The following is a 15,847-nucleotide window of genomic DNA, read 5'->3' as shown; positions in this document are numbered from 1 at the left end:
CAGCCACATAAAACCGGATTACCAGACGTATGGTAAGATACGGTACTGTGATGATACAGCCCAGCCACCACAGCCTCACCCGTGACATCACCCAGCATCTGGAAGAACAATCGGCCTCCAATCACCAATTTGCGATGCTGCTTTCAGCAGTAATTTCTGTATCCACTGCGTTTGTTTTGAGTTTCTTCGTTGCCTGTTAGACTTGCAGACTAGAGTATCTTTTCCTCTTATATCTATCTCTCTATTCCTGTTTTATCTCCCGACCCTCCCTAGGACATTCTGCTCCACGTTATACCCGGACTCGTGCCCACGATGACCCCGTCACAACGTTCACCATGTTCGAAGAACTGATTTCCTTGCTTCCCCGCGCTTCGGTTCGTCGAAAGCGTCAATACTCTGTTAGGCCATTTTACTGGTCTCTCGTGACCTTCACTGTTCTTGCAACTCTGAGTTGGGGATACAGACGATGGAGCAGTACTTCCATCGATGTCTCCAACCCCTCGGCTGGTCTGCTCATGAAGCGGGAGAATGAACCAGAGGTACTATATTACCACCGCACCCTCTCTGACCGCGATAGAGTAACTGCTGATGCCATTGTTGCTTCTTTAGTGCCGCTTAGTTCGCAGTGCTAAAGACCAATGCGCTTTTGTCCGATCGAATTGTCTAGACGAGGAAGACGGTTTCTTCTCATACCTTCAGCTATACTACTGCGACCTTGCGCATGCAAAGCCGCTGGCTTTCATCACCATTGTACTTTGGCTGTCTCTGCTTTTCAGCACCATAGGGATTGCGGCCAGTGATTTCCTGTGTATCGACCTAAGCACATTGGCCAGCTTTCTCGGGCTGAGTGAGAGTTTAACGGGCGTCACCTTCCTCGCCTTTGGAAATGGGAGTCCCGATGTATTTTCGACCTTTGCTGCCATGAGGTCGAATAGTGGCAGTCTTGCCATTGGGGAGCTCATCGGAGCTGCGGGTTTCATAACTTCTGTGGTTGCTGGCTCAATGGCGCTGGTTCGCCCATTCAAAGTTGCCCGCAGAAGCTTCGTTCGCGACGTCGGTTATTTCGTGATTGCGATAAGCTTCAGTATGGTTCTCTTGGCGGATGGCCATCTCCATGTCTGGGAGTCAGCTACTATGGTTGCGCTCTATTGCTTCTATGTCGTGCTCGTTGTGACGTGGCACTGGTACATTGTGCGGCGACGACGAGCGCAAGAGAGAAATATGGCAGCCCGGTCACACTTTCATATTCCGGACAATCAGGAACTAGACATCGATGAAGTAGAAGAAGATGATCCCGGGGTTGCGTCGGAATCGACAAGTCTTCTCCGTGGCGCGACTATGGAGGACTTCAATGCTCTAGAAAGCGCTAATATCCCGGTTTGGAAAGACGCGGAGGAAGACGATGAGACTCGCAACCGGCATCTGGCAGAGATTCGGGATAACATGCGGGTATACCGACCTTCAGCGCGTCGACGCAATACGTTTAACCCCATCAGGCCGAGTTTGGTAGGTGCGCTAGAGTTTCAATCGGTCCTTTCATCTCTACAACGGTCGAGAAGTCATACTAGAAACCATTCCATCAGCCTTGAGAGATATTCGGACATACCGGGTAGCACACGGGGACATCGTTCACAGGCGGATAATATCTCCATAGCATCCCATCCTCAAAGCGGCCGCTCCCATGCCAATGATTTCTTGTCCCCAGATTACGGAACTGGTCGCAATAGGACAGTGTCTGCAAATGATGTCGAGGGTCTGAGACTGGATCCCAATTTCCTCCCCGCCGGTGCCGCGACGCAGCCTCAATTGACCGTGAGCCGTCCATCCGTCGATGGCGAGTCCAACCCAGCTCCACAGATACTCGATCCCCAGAATGGTGCATTGACCATGTCTCCTGAGTCGAGTGCGTATTCGTCACGCAGTCCGAGTCCAAGACCAAGCTCAACCCTTCAAGGCTCCACTTTACTCGCACCGCCGGATGCTTTCCACTCTCCCAATTACTCGGATACGGCGTCTAATTCACGCTCCCCGGTTCAGGTTTCTCCTCGGGGCACCAACTATTCTTTGGACCGGCAAGATAGCAATTCATCCGAGACATCCAGCCCCTTTCCTTCTTTCCAAAATGTGCCCAGTCCTCCCAGGGCGCCGAGCATTCGTTTTCCCGGGCCGTTGAGCCCGACAGGGTCATCAGAATTCCACGAAGATAATATCTTTGACCGGGATAGCCGGCATATGACCCCAGTTAGCTGGTTGCCTCAATCACGTTCTTCACTGCGGCTGGTCTTTTCTACCCTCTTCCCAACCTTGGATGGATGGAAAGCCAAGACGATCTGGGAGAAACTTTTAGGAATCATTGCCGCTCCTAGCGTTTTTCTACTGACTATCACTCTTCCTGTTGTCGATCCTGCGCCGCCTGAAGCTGCGGTAGCTACTGTACCTGTCATCGTCACGTCTGCAGATGATTCAAGTTCGGTGGCGCCCATTGTCCGTCTGCCAGAGGATAGTCCACTTCTCCAAGCTCATGACGCAGTCCCTGTCACGGAACAGACAGGTGCTGAACAGGCCAACAAGTCCCAGCCGGATCAGGTACGGCAGCGCTACGATTCTGAGCTGCCTGCCGTGCGGGAACCTGTTGATACACCTGCCCCGTCAACGCGGGACTGGAACTTGTGGCTGGTCTATATCCAGCTCCTTACAGGGCCTCAGTTTGTAGCCCTGATTGCGTGGTCTGCCATAGACCCGGATCTGTCCGCACACATCTTTCTCCTCCTCGGGCTGTGCGGACTCATCTTCTCGCTGATTTGTCTCGGTGCTCTTCTCTTCACCATACGCCGCGCCCGCGGCTTTTCCCGCCAGCCACCTAACTCGTGGCGCCCCATCCTGGCATTCCTAGGATTCATCGTCGCCATCTTCTGGATCGCAACAATAGCCACAGAAGTCGTCTCCCTCCTCAAAACCCTAGGCGTCATCCTCAACATCAGTGACTCCCTCCTCGGCCTCACTGTTTTCGCGGTCGGCAACTCCCTTGGCGACCTCGTCGCCAACATTACCGTCGCCCGCCTCGGCTACCCAGTCATGGCACTGAGTGCCTGCTTTGGCGGTCCCATGCTAAACATTCTCTTGGGCATCGGCCTCGGCGGGCTCTACATGACATTGCACACTAAGCCTCAAACTAGCGTCGTAGCGGATGTCACGTACAACATTGCCGTCTCTAAAGTCCTTGTTATCAGCGGCGCTTCACTCCTCTTTACCCTCGTTGGGCTGTTGGTCGTGATTCCTTGGAATAACTGGCGCATGGACCGGAAGATCGGCTGTGGTCTCATCGCGCTTTGGTGTGTCAGTACACTGGGCAATGTCATTGCCGAGATCTTTACCTGAAAGCATAGCACATGAGGTCCTTTGTTTCTGTCTTTTTATGTACTTTTTGGTTCTTTTGGGATCAAGATACCTATATAGCTTGTTTATCCTTTCTGTTCTCTCTGGTGTTGGTGTTGCTGTGATAGAATACTCCCTTTTCGTACATATAGTTTCTTGCTTGATGAGTAACGAATATTGTTAGGTATTGGTCTACGTATGTTTTTAGTGCATCGAGCAGGTTATCTTCGGCTCCGGCTCTCCTCGAGACTTGTGAGGAAGGCACTGTCCATCTACTGTAGCTGGATTTTGGAACGTAAGCCTAGAAAATTTACTAGAAGGCGAGAGTTAATAATGCTGTCTCAGATCAAATGGACGAAGCTTCTGATATCCCTGAAGATGATTGAAAGATTGATACCTTATCAACACGGCTTTTTATTGCTATTTCTATTGCAGGGCTGTGTATGCTCCTGTAAGCTCTGTAGATCTGCTAATAATTTCAAGACGCCTCCTCGAACGCCTCCCGAACCCCGGAACATAATAATCCCCACCGACGCCTAAAGCACCTGAATGGAAGAAAGCAAAGGATATAACGAGAAAAGACAACCCGAATAAAGCCCAGCTCATCTGTACCGTCTCAACCCCATTTACTGATGCCTGTCTGTTGATGCAGAATAACAAAAGGAACAGACTACGATCCGCGGAACAAGAACTGCATGTCCTCTGGAGTGAGCTTCTCCAACGCTTCGCCTTGGTCCTTGTTGATTGTGCCGTTGATCATGTTTGCTTTCTTCTCCTGGAGCATGACAATACGGGACTCTACCGAGTCTTCGATGCATAGCCGGGTGATAACGCATGGTCGACGTTGACCGATTCGATGGCATCGATCGGCACTCTGCCATTCGGCTGCAGGGTTCCACCACCTAAGAATGTCAGTAAGAAGAATCACAAATGCGCTGTCACGTAGGTACGTACGGATCAACAATGAAGACTCTTGAGGCCTCGGTCAGGTTCAAGGCTACTCCACCTGCCTTGAGAGAAACGAGGAAGACTTCAACATTGACATTGTTCATGAAGTGCTCGATTGACTTCTGACGCTGCGCAGGTGTCATGGTTCCATCTAACATGACAGTATTGAAGCCAGCTCTGCGGAGGCGCCATTCGACCAACTGTAACATCGAGGTAAACTGAGAGAAGACGATAGACTTAAGAGTCTGCTTCTTGCTGCGTAGCTTGTAAAGCTCATAGACTAGCATCTCAATCTTCGTCGAGGAGGTCCAGTTCTCCATGCGGATCCTGTTGACGATCGAGTTCTTCTTGATGTGATCTTCATGTTGCTCCATGTCCGGCTGCTCGAGGTCAATCGAGAGAGGGATATGACACCGAGGGCAGTCAACAACTGAAGCTGAGTCAAAAGATTGGATGTAGTCCTTGACACAGCGTCGGCAAAAGTCATGATGGCAGCGTGACCGAATCGCTTCTTCCGCAGGTTCATCACAGATGCTACAAACAAGAACATTCTGCCCGCCCTCAGCATGCTTTTTTAGGATCAGATCAGGGTGGTTGGCAACTTGACGCATTTGCATTATGAGACCAAAGATATTCGCGTAGTTGTTGAGCATCACACCTCGGCTCACATAGGTATCAAACTGCCTAGAAGAGTTTGTCATGATGCTAGTAGAGAAATCACGTTCAATCTCGCCGAAGAACTCATTATGTAAGATCACACGCTTCGGTGGGAGTTCCATTGAGGCCGTGTGGTCTCGCTTGACTCGCCGCAGCATGATCCTATCTGTGATCAGCCGCAGCTTTGCTAAAGCTTCCTTTCGCGCGTCGACGTCGTCTCTCTCGGTAATAGGATTGAGTATCTCCTGGTTGAAGACGGACACATGGCTGAAACCACTGTGTTTGCAATTCGTGCAGCGTTTCTCGGCATCCTGAGACCAGTGCAATTCTTGACACTTGCATTGCTTGCAGAAATAGCAAGCAAAAGGTCGAACTTCCAAGAACCGTAGTAGAGAGAAGAACTCTCCGATACGGTTCTGCACAGGTGTACCAGAAAGGCACCATTTGTAGTTTGATTTAAGTGCAAAACACGCGCGAGCGACACCTGTTGTTCGTTGCTTGATGCTGTGAGCTTCGTCTAGGATGAGCCTGTGGTAATGAATAGAATGGATGACACTGTCTTCCTTCACAATGCCATCGTTGCGATTCCAGCCTTTCCACTCTTTTCGGTGAATTGACTCGAGACCAGAATAAGATATCATGATAACATCGTACTTCTGAAGGTCCTTCTTCGAGAGGCCCTTGACCTTGGTATTAGTGTTATGATAGACAAGAACTTTAAGTTTCCCGTTTGTGTATTCCTGTAGGACGGAGTCAGCGGTGTCAGAAGGGTGTGCATGTATTCAACGGGTTCAAACAAACCCTTATCTCGGATTGCCACTGCATTAAGGCAACTGGCGGGACTACAACCAGCGATGGCCTTCCTGCCGGGTAATCCGACATAAGGAGAGACACTGCTTGGATAGTCTTTCCCATGCCCATTTCATCACCTAGGAGTCCACCTTTGTATTGTGTTTGTTCCTGTCGAGTCATCCAGTTTAGGCCCTCAAGCTGGAAAGGCTTAAGCGTTCTGGATATGCCCACAGGTTGCAATGCCGGCACGGGCGTGATGGGAGGATCATTTCTCAGATCATCCCACATAGTTGTGATGCTTGGATGTTGTTTCTCGAGCTTTTGCCGCTCCTTAAAGGCCTATAGTATTTATTAGCCAGACTTCCGCAATCTTAGTTTCGAAGAAACATACACGATAGCTCATTCCAGCGGCGAGCGCGCTTGCAGGAGTGACATTTGGCCGTCTTCTAGACTGGAGTCTCTGCCTTGCATTGTTGGCCCGAGCGACTCTCTGCACGATCAGTGGCTGCTCTACACTTGCGGCAGAAGACGCGTCGTCGGAGTCAGAACCACTATTGGATAGTTCATCCTCGAAGTTCGCATCAGAATCGTCATCATCCAGATCATCACTATCTGGAATAACAGGCTTGACATTTGAACGACGAGAAGACTTAGCCGTCTTTCGAGGAGCTAGGTCCATAGGCTCTTCGTAAACATCATCGTCCAGTTCCGTCAATATACTAGCATCATCGTCGGAACCCTCAATCCTCGAGAGACTGCCGTCAGAGATCTTTTGACGTTTTGGGGCGCTCTCTTGGTATTCTTGCATCTGCAATCTCTGAGCCAAGACTGCGTCTGCACTTTCGTGCGCGAAGTAGTCGTCAGTATCTGCCGCAAGAGACCTCTTCGTTCCCTTTTGGCCACCCAAAGACATATTACTCGAACGCAATTCCCGTGCTCGAGCTGAAGCGCTGACCCTCTTTTTGTGAAGAACTATGTCGGATTCGGCGGGAGTGACAGCAACGCTGGTTGCCGGTGTATCATATCCGGTGATTCCATCTGCAGATGTATCTTCGGCAGCAACGGAGGAAGACGCTGAGCCGCGAGAAGATGGTTTCTTGACGGGTATGGCAACTTCTAACCTGGACCCTCCACGAGGCTTTCGGATCGCTGGTGACGATAACTCATCTTCGCTATCGGGGACCTCGCTCTGGATCTCGGGACTCGCGGCTTTCGGGGTGGACGCTTGTGCCAAGCGCATAGAAGTGCGTCGAGTAGTGAGAGGCATGACATCTAGTATCAAAGATGCGATAATTCAGCTTCAAGAACTTTTCCAAGCACTGATTCGTGATGGGTTGAAGTGAGAACTGAATGATCGTATTGACTTACCATCGCGAGCGGCAGCCCCCTGCTTCGTCTCCGACCTTCTTCTCACCATGGTGAAGTGTGGGCTGGCAAGCTGTCGTAAAGTGAGGCAGAGATGAGACGAGCCTGAATCCAAGGTCAATCGGAAGACAGGATCTACTGAACCGTCAAGTCGGGACTCGGGAGGCGAATTCACAGAGCAGCTTCTTGAGAAGCTAGGCACCCTTCGCGCAGATAGGCACCTACATCCGATTCAGGAACGGGTTAATAATCGAGAATCCGATCTGGAAGGAGGAAAAGTTTGTCAAAGCTGATTTACTGATCGAGTTTGCCGCCGAGGAACAAGGATTGGCCACCGGAAATTGATTCGTCGAAAAGCTCTTTCAGTCGTTTGCCTCCGTTGTTCCTGGTGGGAGCTGCATCGTACGGAACACGAGATTGGGTGGCAATCAGCCTTTCTCGCGTTAAGTGGAACGCGAAATCACCACGAGTCCTGTGACTTGAGCGACCATCGCAGTTATCCAGCTTTTGACTATCTCAAGTCTTTTATCAATTTAGGAACAGTCCAAGATGTATGTACAGTGTTTTGGCACGTTTTTCACCTACTGACCTTTTGCAGGGCAAACCGAAGACCAGCAAGGAACCAGATTAGGGGCCCGTATGTTGCCCCATCCTTATTTCTCCGAGTGATAACTAACAAGTATTATAGACACTCTGCTCTCACTGACTTTCTTGCTGTAAGACCTAAAGTTTGCTTCTTCATATTAGATCTGCGCTAAACGCTGCTAGTCCAACAACATCTCCGCTGCTCAGATCCATGAAGACTATCAGCGGAGATTGAGGGAGGCGGAGAATCACGCTGGCGAAGAGCAAGAGAGGCAACAGGAGCAAGCCGCTGAAAACGATGAGTACGAAGACAATGTCGGCGAGTCTCCCGAAGAGAAGAAGAAGCGCAAGCGGAAGGAGGCAACTACCTTGGCCAAAATCAAGCAGAGCAAGGAGTTCGCTCGCCGTAAGGCTCGGCGTATAGGCGAGCCAGATGACGACGATGACTTTATCGCGAGGGAGATGATGGATGAGCGGTCCCGGCCGGTGCCTGGTCAGCTCGAAAATTGCGAGATCTGCAGCAAGCGGTTTACAGTTACGCCGTACAGCAAAACAGGGCCCAATGGTGGTCTTCTCTGCGCAAAGTGCTCTAAGGAAGTAAATGACAAGGAGAAGAAAGCGCAGCCCAAGAAAAGAGGACCAAGGACTGGTCGACGTCAGAACCAAAGTGATCTTCTTGATCATATTGCTCAGGAGGGTGCTTTGAGTTTGGCAGAGATGTGCACGAAGGTCTGCATGCACCTTGTTCAAGGGCGAACCCAAGAGCTAACGTCTAACAGAAGGTCGCTGACAATATCAACGATATCGAGGAGTTTGGCGATCTGCCATGGCAGCTCTTACGTCGTCTGAGCCAGATTCTGTCTAAACGACGAGCCTTAACACCGAGAACGTTGAACCTATTTCTTCGATCAGATCTGGGCTTTATCGACATCAGCGATTCTGGCAGTACGTCCAAGCGCATTCTGATCTCTATACTCAATACAAATTCTGACCGAATCTTTAGAGCTCGAAACAGACGACTTCCAGAAGATCTTCACCTTCATGCCTGCTTTGACCAGTGTCAATCTTCGCTTTGCTGGACAGTTGAAGGACAACGTTATCGACTATATGCTCGACCGGAATCTCAACATACAGCATCTGCAACTCGACGCTGCAAACCTAGTATCGGATCTGCGTTGGCGACAGGTATTTCAGAAATTCGGGAACAAGCTCGAGACCCTTCGTCTGTCAAATCTAGACTTTTCTCTCGACGACCAGACCGTGGAAGTCATGTGTAACTCGTGCACAGGACTTCGTCGTCTAAAGCTCAGCCAGTGTTGGAAGATGTCAGATCGTTCTCTTCAAGCCATCTCGACATTACCGTCGCTCGAGCACCTCTCGCTAAACATGATCAAGGAGACTGTCCCCGAAAACCTTCTCGAGTTGGTTGCCAAAGTTGGCTCAAATTTGCGCACACTTTCCTTACAAGGGTTCCCGACAGCCGACGATACGCTGCTCGAGGCGATCCACGACAAATGCACACACTTGACTAAGCTCAGATTCTCTGAGAATTCCACCTGCACGGACAAAGGTTTCACCAAGCTCTTCGAGAACTGGTCAAACCCTCCTCTGGAAATCGTGGACCTCTCATCGATGCGAGATGTCGATAATACAAACCCCGACGGCCCTACAGATGCAACCGGCCTTGCATCAAACGGGTTCATCGCCCTGATGCGCCACTCTGGCTCCTCGATTCGGAAACTCAATATCGCGTCTTGTCGCCATGTATCCTATGCGGCCTTTGAAGAGGTATTCGCGGAGGACAAGACTTATCCTAACCTGAGAGAACTCGACGTTTCGTTCCATACTGTGATGGACGATTACCTCATGGGCCGTATCTTCCGGTCCTGCCCGGCTATTCGACATGTTATAGCTTTTGCTTGTTTCAATGTTCGCGAGGCTCGGGTCCCCAAGGGCGCGTCTTTGATCGGTGGCCTACGTGCTCAAGATCCCATCCTTGCAGAGGCTTAATTGCAAATTCTTAACTCAATCTGGCGTTGATTTTGCCCATGCAGTCTCTATTTCAGCTAGTTGGCCATGGCTGGTTCAGCGGTTCGATATGAATGGTCCATGCTTCCCCTGGAGGTATGTGACGGTGTTTCAGTTTCACGGTCAACATTCAGTCCATCGCCATCGCCCCATTTTCTTTGTCATTATCTCGCTGGAGCTGGTGTCTCTGTCGTTATCTTATCAAGCTCTGCATCTTCATTGACATTTGCTTTCAATCGGCTCCAATAGCATCGAAGAAAAATAAACTTGAAAGTTGAAACCTTTTCTTGTGCTCTTGCTCCATAGTAAATAGTAAATTAGTAGTAACTTGTGATAAGGCCTCGGACAGGTGCACCGTATGTAAGCATCCGTGCGTCAGTCGTTCGTTCCGGCTTATGTAGCATTGCGGCAACGGAAGGACGAAAAGCGCCCAGGCGTCAATGCAATCATCCAACTGGGCGTCGTCTTACACAGATAGGGCCCTCGAACTCATCGTTGCATTTTGGTGCTCGATCTACAATTTGAGTCGTACTCGTACATACCTGGATTTAGAGGGTGCGATAAGCCATTTGTAGATAAACTTAACCTTGGAACTCTGCCCGCGAAGGTTCCAGCACCCGGCTTCGAGTCAAAAGTACCCAGGTAGTCTAATTTGACTGCAAGACTGTCGCTATGGAACAGTATGTTTTCGAAGGGCTCAGAAAACGATAATATCCGTTGGCTCCTGGGGAGAATGGACAGTAAACCAATGACGAAGGCTGATCATTCTCACATGGGCATCAGGTCAGTCCAACCAGGTCGAAGTGGGCTATGACTGGTTGGTGAGCTCAGAAGCTGACGAGTTTAAGCTGACTAAGAGGCCTATGGAATGATCTTTTTGTCGTGGTTCTCACTACTGGGTAATGCGACACAGGCCCACAGGACTACTCCGTAGGGACCTCGGATTTGGTCCCTGGTCCTTAATTGTGTCAAGCAATTGAGTGTGGGTTGAGGTGCTGCAAGCACTGTGAGTCAGAGGTCATGCGAAGTATTTCATGATACGAGTACGACCGGGCGAGTGACGAAATATCTGAACGAAGGATATCGCGAAGTCCAGAGCTGGTAGAGCATGTCTCAGATGGAATGTGGCCACTCCTCGCCAGTGTAGCCACACGAAGTAGGAAGGTGGTGCCTTTTTATAGTCGAGACAAATTTAGCCCGGGGCTCCCCTGAGGGCCTGAGGCCCTCAGCCCTCACTGCAGTGGTTTCAGAAGTCCCGTCAACGGTGGCAATCTCGGCGCAAGATTTTCAATAGTGTGTGAACTGTGCGGTAGGCGTGACTGTAAGAATTTATCGACATCCGATAGCAAGTGGCCCCTTTTCACCCAGTTTACCTATTTTATTAGCACCTAGCTTCGCTCGGCGATCCTTTTTTCAGGGCGATACGCCGTCGACCTAGCTCACTATCCGCCCGTTTCCGTTAGACGCAATAGTTAGTCCATAATGCTATTAATCGGGGGATCTTGTAGAGGATTTATTAGCTCCGGCCTGAATCTCTTCCTGGCGATTGCCACAGAGGATGTACGGAGTAGAAGGATGTGGAGATAAGTCGAGTGTCAGGTTTTGAAGGCATGGAATAATAATGAAGACAGGATGATACACAGAAGATCGCGAAGATCCTGGTGACAATAATGGAGGGCAGCAGTGGGCATAGGGGAGTGAGAAAACGGACAGGAAACATCACAAGGCTGGCTGGCCGCAGTTGACAGTTCAGACTCCTCAACTCTTTGTTTTGGAACCCAAACTAAGGCAGGTTCCACCGTTCCAGCCTCGACGCGCAGGCGGCTCAGTCGCTGTTTTCCTCTTGCTGCTTTGAGCTTCTCGCGATCTCTCGTCCCCTTGCTCTGCGTACGATTCTTGTCCTAGGATCAATTGCACTCTTATACTCTATCAGCGAGCGGTGGCTAGAATACTAGGAGCAGACACTGGCAGCTGACTGTCCACCGACCGCTGGGTCCAACTCCAAGGCCGCTTTTTCTATATTTGGGACTAGCGCAGCCAGCTCCACCAGCAACTGAACAACATCAATCCATCCATCCATCCATCCAGTTCCATTTCCATCCCATAAGGTTCAAGGGTCCGACTTTCTCTATCTCTCTTCTGCGCTCTCACATGGTTTGTTCTGTCGTCCTCATCTCATCTCTCCTCCTCGCCCTTCGCTAGTACATATTGCTCTATCCTTATTATCGGCTCGGGTCCGGTTTCTCTATCGCTACCTAATACCTTGTCTATATCGTTCCATCTCTCATTCTGCGCTTTCTCCCTCTTTTGGTCCTCGTTGCATCCCCCGAAACCGCTGCGCTTTCTCCCATCTCGCACCGGTCGTTTGTTTTTTTTTTTCTCTGGTCTTTCGGAGCGTCGTCATCCGCTACTACAAAGCCTCCAATCTATCTAATAATACTTAATTGTCGAAGCCCCGCTACCCCGGTGGTATGTGATGATCGCCCCGAGCAGCAACCATCATCGACTTCTGTGCCGTAAACCAGAATTGTCCTCCTGACCATCCCGTTATAGCATTCTCTCGATTACCTTTCGTTGATCGAACCGTCAACACTTCAGCGCCCGGTTGCCGTTTCCTCGTTCGAGACCTTCGCTCCATTCCTCAGCGTCCTGCAAACACAAGCCCCATTCGTGTCGGGATTCAAGTGATTTGAGGCATCCAAAGCCACAAATTGTCCTTCGGCCTAGCTGGGAATATCGTTTATGGGAAACAACTAGCGCAGGCAGGGAGATTTCTGGCATCACTACAGCGACAAGGAGCTGCCCTTCATTCGTCTTTTTGTGCTCCGTGTGACCATCCGCCTTATCCCGATGCCGATCAAGCCTTTCAAAGGTTTCGCTCGACGGAAATCGTCAGGAAATGTCCTGGAGGATGTGGAACACGCCCCTCAGCCGTCCTTTCGTGTATTTGAGCGCCCTTCTACGGGAAGGAAATCCCTCAGCGATGGCAATCTTCTAAGTCAGACAGCTGGGGACCGGGCCAAGTCATATTCTCCGCCCGAAGATGACAACATTTTTGTCGGATCCGATGGCCCTACATATAGGAATCTGTATGAACCCTCGCTTCGCATCACAGAATTTTCTCTTGGGCAGCAAGACACTAACCGCGCGACAGTACCGGGGGCAATGCTTCTGAAGGCCCAGCAGGACGTCGTTTCAGCTCGTCGAACCGCCGCTCGACCGACATACAGACCCATTTCGACTCTCAATCGCCGCATAAAAACATCCACGATGTCCCAGTGCCGCCACTGACCAACGCATTGCGTGCAGCCGGTCGAACGTTCTCTTTTGGTGGACGGTTCTCCAAAACCCCCGCGCAGCCCCCCAATCGGCCGTCATCGCCGGATACGACTCACAGCAGAGGAACCACAAACAGTACAACGAGCACGGCGACACCGCCCAAACTTCTAGAGACCGAGTTCCAGATTGGTCGGATGGATGACGATTTCGGTAACATGTTCAACGATATCGGCAAACAGGGTACGTCCGAAGCTACCCAGAACTCGGTAAGTCCTGAGCTTTCTAATTGACCTGATGACTACGGATGATATTAATTGCATTAACAGTCGAATACCACCGCGAACAATTTGGAGGGATATCCGAAGAGAGAAGAAAAGTCACCGCGACCTGCACCCATAAGCACAGACCGCTCGAAGGTTGTTGAGCCCTCTCCGTACTCATGGGGTAGTCGACACTCTGAGGAAGGTCTCCTAGCTGTCGCCGACTCGCCGCCAGATGGTATTTCTGCATACCAGGCTTATTCTGCAGATCAAAGCATGATCCCTCCTCCACTAGGAGCGCGACGAAAGTCGTCACCGATGTTCGACGCTGTGCCCCCCAATACCACCACTCATCGTTCTTTGGAGAAGCCGAAAATGGCGACTGATAAGGGACTACGGAGGAGCGTTCTATTTTCAAGTAAACGGAATACAGGTGCAGTTGAGGACGAAGATGCCAAGCTGGTTACGGCTTCTTTCAATTCAAATAAAAGTATCTCGCAGGCTCATAATCGAATGGCTTCGGCGGATTTCGACGTGGACGATGATGTTCCTCTATTCGGCCCCTCGAATACGGTTAAGACTATATCCGGGCAAAGGGAATACCTTCCTACATCAGACACAACCAACGACCATATCGATTCCTCGATTGCAGCTCATGCCCGCCTGGCCGCTGAGTACGAGAACAAGCCCGCTCCGGCTCCGTCGACCAACAAAGTCATGACTCCATCTCAATTTGAACATTATCGGCAGCAACAAGAATTGAAGAGGGCGAACAGCGATGCGTCCTCGAGCGAAGACTCCGACGGAAGTGAATTTGACGAGGAGGACGAAGCCGAGAAGAATCGTGAGATTGAAAGGCAGCGACGGAAACAGGAAGCTCATATGTCCGTCTATCGTCAGCAGATGATGAAGGTAACTGGGCAGCAAGCTCCGTCTCCGTCTCTTCGCCCCGACGAACGAGCTAGCACTAGCACTCCGAACCTGGCGAACCGTTCGCTACATCCTGGTAATCCGTCCGGAAGCAGGAAGAGCAGTGAAGGGGATGCGGATGAGGATGAAGAAATTCCCCTCGGCATATTGGCAGCCCATGGATTCCCCAGCCGGAACCGTCCACCAAGCCGCTTAATGTCATCCAATTCCATGTCAAACCTCAACGCGTCGTACCAGCAGCCTCACTTAGGATCTGCGGGCTCAGATATTGGAGGCGGCAATCGAAGCAGTTTGCCTGTCTTTGCCAGGAACCTACCACGAGATCCTTACTTCGGCGCGAGTCTAGTTACGCCTTCGAACAGGGAATCCCTGGCTCTAGGAGGTGGTGGTGGTGGCGGCAGTGGTTCGGTATATGGCGGCCCACCTGCCGCCGCAGGCTCTTCTTCTGCTCTACCGCCAGGAGGGTTGGTTGGCGTTATTGCTACTGAAGAACGAGCCAGAGCTATGCGACGAGGAAGCCCGAACACGCAAGCGATGTATGACCACCAACCTGCACTCTCTGGACCGATGGGAGGCATGCCGGGTGGTATCCCTCGGCCTCATACAATGCTCGGTATGAACTCGGCTCCTCCACCAAACCCGCAGCCAACAATCTCTGCGACAGAGCAAGCCCAGATACAGCTTTCCCAGCAGATGAGCAGCATGATGCAAATGCAGATGCAATGGATGCAGCAAATGATTCAGGTTCAGGGAGGGCAGGCCCCCTCCCAACAGCTCGCGTCCCCTAATTTCCCGATGTCTTTCCCCAACAACACGAATGGGAGACCGTCATCGATGCCATCTGTCGGTGGAGCAATGAGCAATGCTCCTCCAGCAGGCTATGGAGGAAGTCAAAGGACACTCAGCATGCTAGACCCGAATGTGTCCTCGAGGTTGAATAGTCCGGCTGGGCCGTTTGTCCCTGGGGCCAACAGGCCAGGCACTCCAGGCGGGGGTGGCTATGCTCCGTCCCTCGCCCCATCAGAGCGCAGTAACGTCGGTTTAAGCGCTCGTTATAGGCCTGTGTCCACAGTGCCAGCAGAAGCTGAGTCGGCCGGCCTCCTTCCTCCATCGAAGGCATGGAACGACGAGAACCGCCGATCTACATTCCTGGCGCCGCCCACTAACGCAAAGCCACATAACACAACCATCCGCCCGGTATCCAGCTACGGCAGGATGTCCACCGCTCCCTCTAAGCTTAACAGGCATGTCCACGTTCAACCTGACGATGACGATGATGATGAAGGATGGGCTCAGATGGCGCTTAAGCGAGAGAAGAAACGAACCAACTGGAAAGCCAAAAAGGAGTCACCGAACTTCGGAGATGATTTATTGAACGCAGTACATTAATGAGCGCGAGTAGATATATTACCTTTTTTTTCGGCGTTTTTCTGAGACATCATTTGCTTTTTGTGCATACATCTATGCTGAACTATAATATCTCAAGACATTTGCATGACCCCAAATTGGGGTCTGGCACGCAAACACAGGGCTGGCATTACTTGGACAAACTATATCAGTTATAGAGTTCATAAGAGTAGTCAAGGTGCTGTTACACTAGAGAGAGAGCCTCTCCTATTCATGGTCTC

The 15,847-nt window shown here is 50.9% G+C and overlaps 5 protein-coding genes across 5 annotated transcripts; 4 read left to right on the top strand and 1 right to left on the bottom strand.

The window, feature by feature from the left end:
* The first annotated feature begins 137 nt into the window (after window positions 1-137).
* BDV17DRAFT_250116 (sodium/calcium exchanger protein) lies at window positions 138-3,850 on the top strand. The gene is made up of 2 exons (XM_073756295.1): window positions 138-539; window positions 610-3,850. The coding sequence occupies exons 1-2, from the start codon at window positions 336-338 to the stop codon at window positions 3,376-3,378; spliced, it is 2,973 nt and encodes a 990-aa protein (XP_073620449.1). The 5' UTR covers window positions 138-335; the 3' UTR covers window positions 3,379-3,850.
* On the top strand, window positions 3,477-4,114 carry BDV17DRAFT_62993 (uncharacterized protein). The gene has a single exon (XM_073764867.1). The coding sequence runs from the start codon at window positions 3,574-3,576 to the stop codon at window positions 3,913-3,915; it is 342 nt and encodes a 113-aa protein (XP_073620448.1). The 5' UTR covers window positions 3,477-3,573; the 3' UTR covers window positions 3,916-4,114.
* Window positions 4,046-7,012, bottom strand: BDV17DRAFT_278818 (DNA repair protein RAD16; the record flags this gene model as incomplete). The annotated part of the gene is made up of 4 exons (XM_073759603.1): window positions 4,046-4,277; window positions 4,330-5,720; window positions 5,782-6,111; window positions 6,164-7,012. 4 exons carry the CDS (start codon window positions 7,010-7,012, stop codon window positions 4,046-4,048), a joined length of 2,802 nt encoding a protein of 933 aa, XP_073620447.1.
* A 25-nt stretch (window positions 7,013-7,037) lies between these two features.
* rad7 (DNA repair protein Rad7, protein) lies at window positions 7,038-9,732 on the top strand (the record flags this gene model as incomplete). The annotated part of the gene is made up of 6 exons (XM_073760906.1): window positions 7,038-7,111; window positions 7,736-7,774; window positions 7,826-7,853; window positions 7,906-8,451; window positions 8,502-8,667; window positions 8,726-9,732. 6 exons carry the CDS (start codon window positions 7,038-7,040, stop codon window positions 9,730-9,732), a joined length of 1,860 nt encoding a protein of 619 aa, XP_073620446.1.
* A 2,868-nt stretch (window positions 9,733-12,600) lies between these two features.
* Window positions 12,601-15,608, top strand: BDV17DRAFT_286441 (uncharacterized protein; the record flags this gene model as incomplete). The annotated part of the gene is made up of 3 exons (XM_073760905.1): window positions 12,601-12,839; window positions 12,905-13,295; window positions 13,356-15,608. 3 exons carry the CDS (start codon window positions 12,601-12,603, stop codon window positions 15,606-15,608), a joined length of 2,883 nt encoding a protein of 960 aa, XP_073620445.1.
* Between the last annotated feature and the right edge of the window lie 239 nt (window positions 15,609-15,847).

This window comes from Aspergillus undulatus (assembly GCF_047715775.1).
Source record: "Aspergillus undulatus strain CBS 261.88 unplaced genomic scaffold BDV17scaffold_2, whole genome shotgun sequence".
Taxonomy (NCBI): Eukaryota; Fungi; Ascomycota; class Eurotiomycetes; order Eurotiales; family Aspergillaceae; genus Aspergillus; species Aspergillus undulatus.
This window is presented reverse-complemented; position numbering and strand designations above follow the sequence as displayed.